A 16,663-nucleotide genomic window follows, 5' to 3' on the forward strand; every position below is an offset into this window, starting at 1 on the left:
TTTTCTTCAGCCTCCAGCCTGCACTAGAGTTAGAAAAAAATTCTGAAAATGCTCATCGCCTCAGGTATGGCGACGGCAGCACTTTCATTACAATAACGATCTAGCTAAATGATCAAATAACGTCAAATCACCCCACGTTTTATAAATGTGCCAAAAGTCAGAGAACATTAAAAAATAAAATAAATAAATCACTGTAAACTCCAAGGTCGATTTTTTTTTCTCCTTTCCAGTACTAAAACAACAATGTAGAGCTAAGGAGTGGCAGTCTGCGGGCTTCACTTAGAATCCTGTAAGCTCAAGAGAGGCCTGAGCAGGAAGCCTTAGCCAGCCCTGATGAGATGTCTTCCTCAGCGTCAGGTCTCTCCCCAAACAGCGAGAGGCTAGTGTCAGCCAAAGCTTCTACAAGTTAAAGAAGTCTTCAGGCTGATGGGTTTTCAACAGTGTTCTATCCTGGGACAAGCATTCTGCCCCATAAAAAAGCTTCCTCCCAACTCGGTTCTCTACAAATTACGACATTAAATGTGGTTCTCTATAAACTACAACATATAAATGTATCAAGGTAAAATTTGGAATGTCATGTTTCCTTGAGGTAGCCCTCCCCGTCCGCCCTGTCCGCTGACTCCATCTTTAATGTAACATTCCAGCTACTTCTGAAGTCCCAAACTAGAAAAGTGATGAAGAGAACTATAAAATTGCCAGAGAAAGGGCAAAACAACTAAGGGGCCGCTTAACGAGTCTCTCAAAGTCCTAGGAAACCGCAGACTGCTGTTAGGAGAAATAAATGTGTTTGCAGTTTAGCAAACACTAAACTCCGGGGACGTGAGCCCATGCGAGCCCTTCTAACCTCGCAGAAGGTGGCTAGCTGCACTCCATTTCCTTGGAGCAAAGATCAAAAGGCGAAAGAGGAAAAAAAAATTAACCATTTTAATGAGTTTGGAAGTTGGCGGCTCAAATGAAGCCTGGCAATCACTACGAACTGAGTATATTTTCACTAGCCGAACACATTCTAATATAGCCTTTCATAAGTGGAGTTGAAAGTCATAACGACATCGTCGGGTTTATGCTTTGTACGGAGGCCCCAGCCAGTCCCCTTGAAAAAGAAAACTTCCAAGAAAAGGCAACATTACAACCGCTTGAAGAGATGGACCACATTTGAACTACCAGGTCTTGGATTGTTTAAACTTGTGAAAACACTTGCAGGAGAGGCACATTTGGGAAGCTACGGAAAGCAACACGTTAAATTTGCTCCGAAGGGCAGCAAGAGAGGTACACACTGACCAACGGTACATGCGGGCGGTAAACGGGTAGCTTTGTTCAGGATGGAACCAGTCTGGGGAAATATGATACAAACAACCAGCATTTAAGAACACTAGGAGGTGCCAAAATCCCCCAAACATTTCTAATGTAATAATCTGTGCAATCTCTTTGGGAAGCTTTGAGGTCAAGAGTGGTTGTACTTTTATTTTATGCTGTGGGGTGAACGGAGCCCTGTACTTTCTGGATTTGACAGTAAGCACCTTGCAAAAGCGACTGTAGGTAAATGCATGGTGCATCAAAACGCGTAGGATCGGGCTTGTAGGTCAGTGGTTAGAGCGCTGGCCCAGCACTCCGGCGACCGAGAGACCCTTTCAAAACAAACAAGCATGGTGTATATCTTCATACCTCCAAAATAACACCTACTTGTTTCCAGGTCTTTGACTATGGAAATTTTAAACACGTGCAAGGCGAGAGTACCTCCCGGCTACAGCAATCTCAATTCACAAGTCCATCCACCTCCCTCGGGATTTCGGAGTCGGTTGCAGACTATCAACTCCATCACTAGCTAAATATACACTTCTAAAATTAGGGTCAGCTTTCCTTCTAAAGACCACAAGGCCACGATGCCACTTTTAAACGTGACAAAAATTGTTTAAGGTCGTCCATAGCCGAAGCCCCCAAACGTTAACCACCTCCCTTTTATAGTTAGCTTTCTGCGTCAACACCCGGAATTGCTGCTTTAAGTAAATGTCTCGGTTTCCACTGTAATTCGAGCAGCAGGTGGCCTCGTAAATCCCACGAATGGGCGGGGTCCGGGTTCCGGTTCCGTGCGCCACTGGGTCCCACCCCTGTTGCCTAGGCGACGGCGACGAGGGCTGCTTCCTCTAGACAAAACATGGCAGGGTCGTCCTCCGGAATGACCTTAGGCTCTGTGACCCCCGCAGTGACTCTGGCAGGCACCACGGATGACTCCGAGGTATGCACCCCCTTACTGTCTTGGCATTAGGTCCTCTGCTAACGCCAAGGTCACTCAAGGTCAAGGCCAGAACCACACAGACGCAGCCTGTGATGGCTTGCTACCTGCTCTGTTGTGTCAGGGGGTCCCCAGGACCCTGTGAGCTTACTCTGGAAAGGTCCATGCTTACACAGCTTCAAAACCATGCAAATCTTCAATTGAAAAAAAAAAAAAGTAATCTCTGATCTTAAAGGGGACCAACCCTTTTTGCAGGTGCCACTGATTATAAAGATTAGTCACAACTGATCAAAAGGTGTTTAAAAGATAGTTGTTATCTGAGTGGGTCAGGTTTAGTTTCTGTTGTCGCCAGGCTCCTTTGCCAGGAGACAGGACCAAACACCCTGAGCTTGAGTCTGTTCTCCCTCCATGGCTTCCTGGCTCATCACGAACTTGTCCCTGGTACCTCAGGGTTCTCTTGGGTAACACAAGGTCTACGATCCCCTCCTGGGGGGATTCTAAGGGGGACGACATTAAGTCATTTTGCCCATTGACTTAATGCTTCGTGGTTTATTTTTATTAGGTTTTTACTTATTCTTGGGTGGGTGAGTGGGCGCCTGGATGAGTGCCAGTGCTCATTGTGGAGGTCAGGAGACCACTTGATGGTGTCCACGCGGGTCCCAGTGATGAAGCTCAGCCCTGACAGCAGGTGCCACCATCCTGTGCTAAGATTTTAACCACAAGTGCATCGGCTAAGCCGTCTATTGCTAACTTTTTAAATGTCTAGATCTCCTCGCTATCAGCTTATCAAATACTGTTTCAAGGATGTTATTTTTTTATTGTTATTATTTCCTTTCTTTAAAGACTCTGAAGAGTGAATAATAAAGTGTTAATTAACAGGGCTTTGTTCAGGCTCCATATTAGTCTAAACAACAGCCTTTGTGAAGAAGATAAGTATTCGCTACGGTCTCAGCACTCAGGAAGCACAAAGCCAATAATTTCATGCCTCCCTCTCCTACAAGCGAGCCAGTCCCCCGCTCTCCAGGTCCCCCAGTACTGCAGGCATACAAGCCTGCAGGCTCTCCCAGGAGCCTTTCGAAATAAAATTAGCATACGTTAAATGCACATTTTAACATGATAAACTGGATTCTAAGCTCATTCCTCCCTTGTGATCTCTAATGTAAGTTAACATAATTTTAAAACCAGCATAGGAAACTTTCTAATTAAGTCCTGTGTCATTTAAACGTATACAAAAACTTCTAAGACTATATCACTATATCGTCTTCTTGTGCACACACACTAACTTAACCAGTGAACGTAAGGCCCTCTCCAAGAACATTTAGTGATTTGAGTTTTAATGAATCGGTATTTAAGGGTGGGGGAGTAGGGTGGGAGGGTTTGTGCGTGGTGTAATGAATAAATCTTTTTATTAGTAAGAAAATGAAGAAGCCCAGTTGTATCTGGGGCCTCGCTGAGCAGTGCTCTTTGAGTAAGAACGACAGTTAATACATAGAGGGGTGGACGCTCCATTTCCCATCCCTGTAAAACTGAGTTCGTGTAGACCACAGCAAGGTGGTCCACCCTCAGGACTGCCCATCTGTCTATGGACTTTGAGGTTAGAAAGAAAACACAGCAAAAGGCGCTCTTATGGGCCATTTCCAAGGCTGCTGCAGGAAAAGGCCCTGGGGGCAGATTTCTTGCAGAGTTGACTCCCTTACAGTTATCCACTTTAGGGTTTTCTGGTAAATCCTATCTCTAAAAGGATGTAGCCAGAAGACCGTCCAGTCATTCAGGGCACGCAAGGATGAAAAGTTTCTTTTTGTGGTCCAATCAAGGAGAAATAAAGCACAGGCTTCCATCACTGTGGGTTCCCTACGTGTTGGCGAGGGGCAGTGTCCAGGATGAAAACAGTTGCCCTGATCACATAGTGGGTCCTGAAGCAAATATGGTTGCACATCAAAATCATAGGCAGCCTTCCATGTACCAGAGAAGGCAGTCACCAGAAACTACAATCCACACTGGAATGCCCTGAGCAGAGGAGAGGGCACTGGGGCACAAACCGAGAAAGCAGATTTTGGGTGTGGCATTCCCTGAGCTCTGCTTGCTAGTACCTGAACGATACAATCCAGGTTTTAAGCCTTTTTTTTTCTATGAATGTGCAAGAGCAAAAGGAATAACCAAAAAAAAAAAAAAAAAGAAAAGAAAAGAAAAAAGAAAAAGAAAAGAAAGGTTTGCTATGTATAGAGACCTATGTGAAAATAGTTTATAAATAAACACCTAGCTCAAATTCTGCTGCCTCCCAGCCAGTTAGTTGTTAAATTGACTTTCTTAGTATCTTCAAAAATGTTAATTAGTAGTCTTAAAAGGAATGTGGTTTAGCTCACATTAGAGAGCTCAAGGGAATGAAAGTGCTTCTGTCCAAATCACTGATGCTGAATATGATTCATAGCGTGTCCAAACCAGGAGATGTGAAGCCATTGTCTCTGGGAACTCAACAGAGGGCAGACATTAACTGCCAGGGACAAGTGCTGGTGTTCATCTTACAGACTCTTTGACATGTAGTCCGGTAGGATTCTGTAGACAGATTTCATCTACACGCGAAAGTCCTCTAAGATGGCGGAGGTGGTCCTCTCAAACACCCTGTTAGCTAGGAGAAGCCTGAGGCTCGGCTTGAATAGCATACCTTCAAGTCCCTGCATTTGCAATACATTCTATGAATTACTTACTGAAGTTACGCGCTGAAACTGACATGTAACTTAGACATGTAACTAATTCAAGTTACGCACTGAAGTGTGGCATTTCAGTGTGGATGAACCGTGGTCTAGCACAAGTCAACCTGGGCAGACACTGGGGTGACCCTGGCTAGTGTCTGCCTGTGCTTAGAGCTTACGTCCTCCCCAAGCCGTCCTGTTCTTCCGCCGGCTCTTCCTTTCGGTGAGCCCAACTCACTTTCAGTCTTCCAGTATTGAAAGGGCAAGGCTATAAGGACAAGTCTTTAAGAAGTCCAAACTCTTACTTATTAGTGGGGGAGTGCCTTGCATATGTCGTGGGGGGCACACAACAAGGTCAAAAGGCAACACTGGGGAGTTAATTCTTTCCACTGTGAGTACCAAAGATCAAACTCAAGTTATCAGGCTTGAGCTACAAGCACCTGACCCACTGAGCCATCTCGCAGGCCCCATAGATGCCCAATGTATATAGAGACACACACACACATGTAACAGGAGGATCCTTCCTATTGAATTTGCCAGCCTGCCTCCTCCCATCACACACATAACAGATGGAGCTAAAATGAATGGACTAGCCATTGAAGCAGAATACAGATTTTCTATGTGTGTGTAAATTAGATATTTAAGATTGCTCTTCTGTGTGTGTGTGTGTGTGTGTGAGAGAGAGAGAGAGACAGAGACAGAGACAGAGACAGAGACAGAGAATGTGTGTATGTGGAAGTCAAGAGGTCTGCATCAGATGTCCACCTCAGGCTGTTTTCTCCTTTCCTTTGTGAGACAGGGTCTCTTACTGGGACGTGAACCTCAAAACCAGCGGTTTTCAACCTCCCTAACTCTGCCACCCTTTCATACAGTTCCTCATGTTACGGTGACCACCCCCAACCGTAAAATCATTTTCATTGCTACTTCACACTTGCTACTGTTATGATCCTAATGTAACTACTTTGGGAGACAGGGTGTTGCATAGGGGTCTCAACCCATGGGTAGAGAATGCTGCTCTAGACCAGCTGGCCAGGGAGCTCCCAGTAGTCTGCCTGTCTCCCCCAGTGCAGTGCTATGATCATTGACGTATACCACCTGGCTTTTCACGTGAGTTCTGGGGATCTGAACTCAGGTCCTTGAGACTTCAGGGCAGGCACTTTACCCACTAAGCCATCTCCCTAGCCCGTAGTCTGTCCATTCTTTACTGTTGTCATACCATTCTTTATATTCAGCTAGTTTGGGAAGGTCCTTCCTTCCCATCATCTTAACTCCTTCCACATGTCTGTCTCTTCCTGTAAGAATGTAAAAGTTATCTTGTAAAGTCCTAGGAAAATCCCACTGGAATTCAGAATTGCCCCTGTGTTACATTTGTTATGTGAGAGGAATTTTCATTTCTTGAAACTGAAGGAGTTTCTAATACATTTCATTTATCAATTCTTATCCTTCAGTTTCTGACAAAAAATTTAGGAAAGAAAGTTTTAGAATTTTATGATAATTCCTATGCCTTTTTTATACACAGAACAAAGTATAATTTAATAAAGTCTTTGGCCATTTCCATTTCTAATTAGTTTCTCAAATAGAGAAGAGAGCCTGGCTTTGTGTATTTATGTTATGGAGAACCATCTTACCCAGTTTCTTAGCTGACTGTTAGTACAATGTCAGCCTTCTTAAGGACACTATGATGTAATCTTCAAATAAAGGTCTTTTTGTTCCTTTGTGTCTAATGTTAAAGCCGCATATTTCATCATCTTATCTTCTTACCGTAATAGAGAAGAATGACTCTATGTTGAATTACAGTAAAGTTGCAAGCCTGGATCGCATTTCCAGCTCTGGGTTCCAGCACTGATCACTATTCCAATGTTAGATGTGATGGTGATGTCCGTTTTGGCAAACAGTCTCTTGTCTAGCTCTGTTTTCTTGTTCCATGTAAATTTACCAAGCATCTTGCTGCTGAGTTTAGAAGGTACCCGCTCGGCATTTACCTAGCAGTCCGAGAATTCATGTTGAATTAGACATAAACTTATGTTCCCTCTCGCAGTGATGGTTCTGTCCAGGCAATGACCCATTGTCCTTAAATCGCAGTCGGATTCACATTTGCAAGATCTTTTAACTTAGACCACAGCCCAAGTTCATTCCTTGGGTTTCTGTATTCTTTTGTTTTTCTTTGGGCTCTTGTATGTAGATGTGCAGCTTTTTAAAAAAAACGGAACCTTTGCCAAGCAGTGGCGGTGCACTCCTTTAATTCCAGCACTAAGGTGGCAGAGGCAGGCAGATCTCTATGAGTTTGAGGCCAGCCTGGTCTGAAAGTGAGTCCAGGACAGCCAGGACTGTTAAACAGGGAAACCTTTTCTGGAAAAAACAAACAAACAGACAAACAAAAACCTGAACTCTTAATAGCCTATCATCATTTGATTAACACAGGTTTTGACCAAGTGTGATACCAGATAGGCAAACTGACTTCACAAAAGGTAGAGTCTAGTTTGCATCCTGTTTGGTAAGGTCAATTTTCTCCTTTACCCCCACTAAGTTTAGACAATTGACATTTTCCTAGGAAATCATTCATTCTCTTGTACTTTCTAATGTTTTGCCACCTGCTGTGGCAGACATTCACTTTTTTATTTTTTAATCATATTTATCAGAGAGTTGCCTTTTTACCCATATTTTTAAATATCTAACTCTTTATTTTGCCTGTTTTTCTTTCCTCTAGTTAGTTATTTTCTTCTAAAAATAATTGGCTTCGAGCCCCAGTAGGAAGGTCACGATGAAAAGAGTGAGGCCCTGCCCCACTCAGCACCTCAGAGTGCATCCAGTGCCTTAGAAATCCAGACAGGTGATGCTTCAGTGAACCACAGTGATAAAATCAAAATGGATGCAGGAAAAGCTGGGATGGATCAAATTTTAAAGTAATGACAGCATCAACATTCCTGATTTTTCTTTTGCCCCGGACTCTGATATGGTCTAATACAACACAGCTCCTTAATTTGCTTGTTTTTAGGTTTGAAAAAAAAAAAAAAGCTTTCAAAATCTGGCATTTGTAGAAAAGCTCATGTTCCTTCTGACTGGGAAAGACCTCTTTTCTAATCAGATAAATCTGTTGTCTTTCCACTAATGAGGTTTGTTTTTCAGAGACTCTCCTATATGAAGCCCTCTCAAGGATGGAGCAGACAAATTCCTAAAAGCCTGTGTTCTGGGAAGAAAACATATTTACAAGGGTGGAGTGTTTAGGTGATGCCCAAGGAAGAGAAATCACATGAGAGATGATCTGGTGAAGAATAGGAGGCTTAAACTGCTGTTTTTGGAATAGGTGCTTAAATCCAGCAGGTGATGGGATGAAGTGAGTTAACGGTGCTACATAGCGACAGAATGTCCAAGCTGGAGACCCAGAGACGACAGGAAACCACAGAGACAGGAGTGCAATTTTAGCCTGTTTGTGAAGCACTGTTGTATCTTTGGGCTGTGCAGATCAGAATGTATGCACTGAAAGATCAAAGGATTTTAGTCACCTAATACTCTTTCTAATTCATGGCAGCATAGAAATACAAAAAGAAAAAGAAAAGAAAAAAAGGAGGAGCTGGGGAGAGTCATCATTTAAAATAGGTCCAGAAATATCTATGTGTTTAAATGCTGCTATTATGAGCAGTAATACTAATAAAAGAGACAACCTCTGCTGAAAAATGATTGTCTTAAAACCAAAAAATTTGAGTAAAAACAGTGGCACTAATATCAGCCATCATTGCTTGAGCTCTGACTATCAAAGCGTTGATACTATTGAACTCTCTTTCATATAGTTCTTTCTACATGACCTTTTTTTCCTATCCTGAATTTTTTTCATCAAGTAAACTGATTGATCTGTATGTCCGTAGCATTCTTTTTCCATGTATTTCTTTTTTTGTTCTGATTCATCGTGGAATCCTGTGAGTACCCAAACATAGAAAATGATTTAAAAAAAAAAATCTGAATCCAAATTTAAGATCAAATGACTCGGCTTAAGTAATAAAATTAATCAAAAACAAAACTACCACCTCATCTACCGTTCCTCTAAATTCCCGGTTCTTCAACGCCATCATGGGATGAAGATGAACCCCAGCAGTCCCTTAGTAACTCATGTTGACCCAGCAGGGTTTACAACATTCCAGACAGGAGGGGAGGTAGAAGCAGTGTGTAAGAGAATCTTACACTGTATGAGAATCTTGTCACTGTAGGGGGAAGTGTACTTTAGTTCTAATAAAGGATGTGTGTAGGCAAAACACACTGAAGCAAACATAACCCCATGTGTCTGAGGAAAATACTATCGTCTACCCAAATCCATCGATCTGATTGGGTTTACAAGTGTCTGAGAGCCCAGCAGGTGCAAAGCATATCTGCTAAAATATCAGATCCAATCAATCATATGACCTAGTTGAGATTAACATGCTCACCCTATGTTAATAATACACCACCGCTATAACAATGTAATACTAAGTTTTAAACACTGGACCCATAACAATTGTGTTAGCTTTGGAATTGTCCATTAGAAAGCAGAGGGGCCAGTTCCGTAGCTCAGTGGATGGGGTGCTTGTGTAACAGGCAGAAAGGCCTGGATTTACCTCCTGCACCTCATGAATTCGCCGTGGTAGAGCACACTTGTAATTCCAGCATCAGGAGACAGAGGCAGGAGGTTCAGAAGTTCAAAGTCATCCTCTGCGATATAATAAATTCCAGGCTCTCTTGAGAGATGGGAGGAAGGACATGATAATTGTGATGTGGCCTGGTTTTTGGCTACAATGAGCATCTCCTCCTTGCTCTAACCCTGGTACATTAAAAAGCATTCGCCTGTGCCCTCCACTCCCTGAAAGCTTTGGTTTCTGTGCAGCTGCCTTCATCTCCTGGCTGTATCGTGTCTCCTCTTCCATCTTGATTCACAACCCTTTCTCTTCTTACTGTAAACAGGGACAGCCTCATCCATTAACCAGCGTCTTTAAACTTGAGACCTTCCTGCCTCTGCCATTTCTAATTAACGTCTAAATATTTGTACCTCGCTCTGCACGACTCACTGTCAACTCTACTGTTGAAATAGGGCATGTATCACCATGAAGGGCCCTGGCTCATTTGCTTTTGAGACGCCAACTCTCCATCGAAACTGTGTGCTTAAGAGTGTTTTCTTTAAACCCTTTCTCCACATCCTTGCATTACCCATTTTCTCCACCTCTGCCATGGGTTATAGTTGTTTCTGTTGTTTCCCTGCTCAGAAACTTCACGCGTCTTCACACATGTACTCGTGATAGAAAACGCCACAGCTTACCGTTTTGTCACTGGCCACAGTCTAAAATGTCTGTGATTCCACGTGAAGTTGTGCTTTCTAAGCCTTGAGGAGGCATATATCGCCCCTTAAGTTTAGGACCGCCCACAACCTGCTGTCGTGGGCACAGGCCACCCGACCCTATCTCATTCCTGATACCTGTCCTGGGCACTGCTAGGGATTGTTCACCCAGAGTTCTGGTTATGCGGGTCCTGGAAGATCATTCCTAGAGCCCCTTTCTGTAAGGTCACCCATGACCTTGCGTTGATACTATTGAACTCTCTTTCATATAGTTCTTTCTACATGACCTTTTTTTCCTATCCTGAATTTTTTTCATCAAGTAAACTGATTGATCTGTATGTCCGTAGCATTCTTTTTCCATGTATTTCTTTTTTTGTTCTGATTCATCGTGGAATCCTGTGAGTACCCAAACATAGAAAATGATTTAAAAAAAAAAATCTGAATCCAAATTTAAGATCAAATGACTCGGCTTAAGTAATAAAATTAATCAAAAACAAAACTACCACCTCATCTACCGTTCCTCTAAATTCCCGGTTCTTCAACGCCATCATGGGATGAAGATGAACCCCAGCAGTCCCTTAGTAACTCATGTTGACCCAGCAGGGTTTACAACATTCCAGACAGGAGGGGAGGTAGAAGCAGTGTGTAAGAGAATCTTACACTGTATGAGAATCTTGTCACTGTAGGGGGAAGTGTACTTTAGTTCTAATAAAGGATGTGTGTAGGCAAAACACACTGAAGCAAACATAACCCCATGTGTCTGAGGAAAATACTATCGTCTACCCAAATCCATCGATCTGATTGGGTTTACAAGTGTCTGAGAGCCCAGCAGGTGCAAAGCATATCTGCTAAAATATCAGATCCAATCAATCATATGCGTTTGTTTCGAGATGGAATGCCCCATTTATTACAGCTCATTTGTCGTGTTCTGTTTTCTTTGAAGTGGTCTTTCTTGTTGTTTGAGAATTTCATATATACACACAAGGTGTTCTGATCAACTCCACCCCTACCCTGCCCCGCCATGGTCATGCCATGGTTTACTCACCTGTGGCTCCTTCCCCTGATTCCATGTTGAACTCCTTGGAGTGAGCAAGTCTCCCCTGACCTTACCGACATCTTCAGCCTGCAGTCCAAAGGGAAATACATAGACGGTCTTAATTGCTGAGTTGTAAAGTAGCCCTCAGTTCTGCATACGCCCAAGGACGTAGAACTGATCATCTAACCATCTAATCGTGTGACTTTTCAGAGGAAAGCCACTACCACATAACAACAGAAAAGAAACCGACTAAGGGTCTTATATCATGAGGTTACTATGCAACCTATACAATGCAGATAACTCCTTCTCTTTTGTTTGTTTGTTCGTTTAATAGAAAAATGCTGAATTCCAGGAGATTGAACAGATTCTGTCTCCAGATTTTCTCCCAGCTGACCAGATAACCAACTTGCTGAGAGAACACAACGTGGATATAATTCAAGAGTAAGGATTTTAGAATCTCCCTCAAGTGGAGATCAGTTCCAGGCCTTCATTGCTAAGTGACCGTGGTGCATTATCTATACACATTTAAACTTTTATTTCAAACTATGTGCTATTACTGTACTTACTAAAATATGCCAGGTCTTGGTCTCTCTCTCTTTCTCTCTCTCTCTCTCTCTCTCTCTCTCTCTCTCTCACACACACACACACACACACACACACACACGTAAAAATAATTCACTCTTTGCACAGCTCAGCAGCAAACAGCGTTTGCTGGTTAGTAACATGCCTTAGGAATCTACCTGTTAATATGACCATGGTCCACCTCTATATGCCCTGGGCCCTCTTCTCTTCTATTCATGAAATTGTCAGTATGTCCAATAATCTGAAGGACATCCTTTTGTAACATGAATTATGTTAGTATAATATAGTAATGAATAGTAATTAATAGATATTAATAGTAATTAGGCTGTTGTCTTAGTTTGGGTTAGAGTTGCCGTGATAAAACATCACGGCCAATGCAGCTGGGGAAAGAAGGCTGTATTTGTCTTACACTTCCATGTCACTGTTCATCATCCAAGTAAATCAGGACAGAAACTCAAACAGGTCAGGAACCTGGAAGCAGGAGCTGATGCAGAGTCCATGAACAATGCTGCTTACTGGATTGCTCATCACGGCTTGCACAGCCCGATTTCTTATTGAACCCGGGACCACAGTCCAGATGTGGCCCCACCCACAATGGGCTGCCCATCCATCAGTCATTAATTAAAACTATTTCCCATGGATATAACTGCAGCCCGATCTTACAGAGGCATTTTCTTAATTAAGTTTCCCTGCTCTCAGATGACTTTAGCTTGGGTCCAGTTGACGGAAACCTATCCAGCAGAGTTATGGTTTTGGAAATTCTGCATACTAACCATTTACCAGTGACATTTATCTTTTAAAAAATGATGAAAAAGGATACTATATCCTAGACTCTTTTTTTGTTTTGTTTTTGCTTTTGTTTTTGAGACAGGGTTTCTGTCCGGGACTTGCTTTGTAGACCAGGCTGGCTTTAGACTCACAGAGCTCCATCTGCCTCTACCTCCCTGAGTGCTGGGATTAAAGGCATGCACTACCGCACCCAGCTTATACTCTAGACTCTTACAGTAGGTGTTGTTTTAAAATGTAGGTAAGACTGAATCGGTCACAGTAATTCTAACATCATGCTGTCTTGGCTATACAGTACTAGGGAATGTATAGCAGCTAGAAAGGTGGCACAGGGCTAACAGCACATACTGCTCTCATAAAAAGGAGCCAAGTTCTGCTCCCTGCGCCCACTTTAGGAAGCTTACAACCACCTGGCTCCAGAGGATACAACACACTTTCTGGGCACCTGACTCATTTACACATAACCCCCACACAGGCAGACAGGCAGGCAGCACGCTCACATGTGCACACACACACTCTTAAAAACACACACACACACACACACAAATGTTTTAAAGAAAAAAAATATTTTAGTAATCACCCATTTTAAAAAAGTTATCCCATCTTGAAGCGGAAACCCACTTGGCTATAAGGAGCAGTATTGGGTTGCTGTGAGGAGACGACCTTGAAATCTGACCTTTGCAAGGCAGTACCCAGGACACAAGCACGGTGTCACAGACCATAATGGACACATAGAAAAGGACTCCGTCAGCGGTGACCACACACAGATTTTACAAGTGTTATGTCATTGAAATGATTTCCTCCCGAGGAACTATGACAGATGTCCTGGAGGGGAGAGGAATCTAAGAAGAGAAGGCTCCCCAGGAGGAGGCAAATAGCACTGACAGCTTTTTCCCAAGATGCACTTCACCTCCATTGCTTGTAGGCTCTTCTGGGAGGTGACAGCAGTGACTGGGCCATCACAGTCTACTGCCTGCAGCTTCCCAAGAATTAGTCAGAGAATCCAAATTCCACCAGTTTTAAGTGATTTCCCAGAACACTTTTACCACTTCTCCAAAACAAACATTCATTGGGAATTCTGATTCTTCAGGTAGGGATTGATTTTTAAACAACAAAAGCAAAACACTGATTGTAGATGGAGCCTGATGCCTGAGTGTGAGTCCTGATCTACATAGTGGAAGAAAAGACTCAATTTCAATCAGTTGTGCACTGTCTTCCATACATGTGTTATGGTGTGCAGGCACACACACACACACACACACACACACACACACACACACACCATACACAGAAACATAAGCAAATTCAAAACAATCTTGAAAACTTATTTAAAATAATTGCTCATGGTATTAATAAAACACAATATGATTTTACGTAAAATGTATTTTTCCCCACATTCAGGCCACTATATGAAAGCGATCTTTGTCATGCAGAGCAATACTCAACAATAAGTGAGAGTAATTCATTGCAAGTGACAGGTATTTAATCCAGCTTCCAATTTACTTGTATTAAATAGTAAGCAAAATGTCAGCATTAAAAATACCAAACATCTATTATTTAATAGTAATTAATATTAAATAAAATGTTAGTTTTTAGACTCGTGTGTTTTTACCACATTTTAAGCTGTGTTGGGCTTATGTGTCCTCCCATAGAGAATACATTTTTTTTTTAATTATTGACCGTCCTTTGTTGTTAGATATCCAAACTCAAAAACTATTTTTAAGCATCAGTAGCGTACACGTTGAACAAAGTGCAGGACGCTGCCAGTATGGAAGCAGCCAGAGAAGAACCGGACAAAGTGGCTTATTCAGGGGCAGAATCACAAGCTCTCCACCAGTTCACAGCCAGCCTGCTGTCCAGAACACACCCAGAACAGCCAGGGCTGCCTGGCCAGATACTATCCCAGAGAACCAAACCAAACCAAACACAGCATAAGACTTAGCAGTATAGGAAATACGTACAACGGCTGTGTCAAAAGCTGGGTGACATTTCCAGTGACGGGCATGTACAGTCCGCACAAAGGGATGCAAAATTTTAGGACAGTGTTATCTTCAGAGCCATTTTTTGGGGGGGGAGTTTTCTCGTGTTTTTAAATATAATTTCTGTAACAATAATCTACATGTATTTGCAATCATTTCCAAGTTAAAACAGCATTATCGTAAGTGATGGTTATGTATTTTTCACAGACAGTAGTATAATTTAATTATCCTCTCCCGGGTGACCAAAATAGTCCCAGATCATGCCGTTTGAAAAGCTACAAACTTACTTAAATAAATTACAACAGATCATCATATTTCCCTACATTTCACAATTCTGAATTTTTCTTTATACCGACAGGCAACCCTAAGAAATATAAGGGATTATTCAAAATACATTTCGAAATAGACTTCACATGTCTGGTATTCTCATGAATTCTAACTGCTCTCAATGTTTTATTTGCATGTAACTCAGTAGTACTTACAAACCTACCCCCAAATTTCATTAAAAAAAAAGATGTCTACAAAATTGACTCAGCAGCTAAGAGCACTGGCTACTTTTGCAGAGGACTGGGGTTTGATTCCCAGCACCCACACTGTTGGATAACAACCATCTGTAGCCCTAGTTCCAGGGAATTAGATGCCATCTCCCAGCCTCCTCAGGTACCAGGCATACAAGTGGTGCTTGGGCATACATAAAACAAAACACCCATACACATAAAAAAATTAAAAATAATTTTTTAAATCTTTTAAAATGATAGAGGCTTATTAAAAATAACTTTATAAACACAGAAGTAATGCCGAACCTTGGTTTTCTTTGACTGTGTGTTTGGAGCTGAGTCTTACTTTGTCACCCAGGCTGGCCTCAAGGTCAAGGGAACACCCCCGCCTCAGCTTCTCAAGTGCTAGGCTTTGGGCTGGGCACCACCAGCACCCCACATCTACCATGATGCTTCCTAATAAGCTGATGCAGACAGACCTCTCAAGCTGCTTAACTGGTCCACAGAGTAAGTCTCTACATAAGGGCGCACTGCAGAAGGAAAAGGCATTCCAAGGGAATGACGGGATAGTTTTCCCGACACTCCTGATAAGGCAAAGAAGATGGTTCCATTATCTCTCGCTGCATCACAACGTCCCGAGAATCCACTGAACTCCCTCCTCTTCGTGTGCATGAGCCCACACTAGCTGTGGTTCTCCCCCAAGCACCTCTTGCTCCACCCTACCTTATGACCAAACTGGCCAGGAGAAGACACGGAAACTGCTCTCCAGATGTGGCAGCACCGTGCTCTGCATGATTTCCGGTATCACCCCATGTGGAATAAAGTGACTAGGGGAAGAATAGAAGTAGTCAACACTAAGCCCGGAGGGGCAAGCCGAGGAAGCCAGTCCTCTGACACTAGGGCTGGGTCGGGTGGGTAGGGTTGGGTGGGTGGGGTGCAGGGAGGTCAGGGATTGGTCACCAAAAAAAAAAAAAAAATGCTTGAAAAAGCCATTGAGTTCATTCAATCACAAGCACTGCAAAATAAAAACAAGACACAAGGAACACGTACATTAAGTCAAATATTTACTTATGAATACACAGAATGCAGATGGCAGGTGAAGAGAAAGTTTACCAAAAAAGCCACAGAAGTGAGAGAAACGCCAACCAAAAAGCTCATGATTAAAGACTGAATCCACTCCACAAAGCAAGAGATTAAAGAGAGGGTAAGATATGTACATAAAGGAACTATTTGAGCTAAAAGAAGATACTAAGCATAAAGAATGATGCAAATGTGGAGTCTGCCTTGCCAAAAATGAAGTCAGTGCAACAGAAGATAAATGTGAAGATTTGTAGCAATGCGTGAGTATTAATGTGATGGGATCTAACATAATGAACAAGAAAAGAATTAAAGTTCAAGAAATAATGTGCTCCGGTTTTCCCGTTACAGTGGAATGAAACTTTTAGACATTCCATTGTGTCCAGCACAATGACCCAGGGAGGACATTGAATAGGCAGGCCTTACAAGGTCCCCTGTCAGGGCTGGACAACAGCTACCTGGAGAACAGAAAGAGTCATCAAAATCT

The 16,663-nt window shown here is 42.6% G+C and overlaps 1 protein-coding gene across 3 annotated transcripts in view; it reads left to right on the top strand.

Moving 5' to 3' along the window:
* Positions 1-2,096: 2,096 nt before the first annotated feature.
* The window catches only part of Cabcoco1 (ciliary associated calcium binding coiled-coil 1), a 101,948-nt gene continuing 87,381 nt past the window's right edge, over positions 2,097-16,663 (top strand). For 2 of the 3 annotated variants that reach the window (XM_060369412.1, XM_060369414.1), the window contains exons 1-2: positions 2,097-2,233; positions 11,590-11,696. In XM_060369412.1, coding sequence (XP_060225395.1) covers positions 2,153-2,233; positions 11,590-11,696 — 188 coding nt within the window. In that variant the 5' untranslated portion in view covers positions 2,097-2,152. The remainder of the gene's footprint in view (positions 2,234-11,589; positions 11,697-16,663) is intronic. The other variant, XM_060369413.1, reaches the window with a different exon arrangement.

The sequence above is a fragment of the Meriones unguiculatus genome, chromosome 16 (assembly GCF_030254825.1).
Source record: "Meriones unguiculatus strain TT.TT164.6M chromosome 16, Bangor_MerUng_6.1, whole genome shotgun sequence".
Lineage (NCBI taxonomy): Eukaryota > Metazoa > Chordata > Mammalia > Rodentia > Muridae > Meriones > Meriones unguiculatus.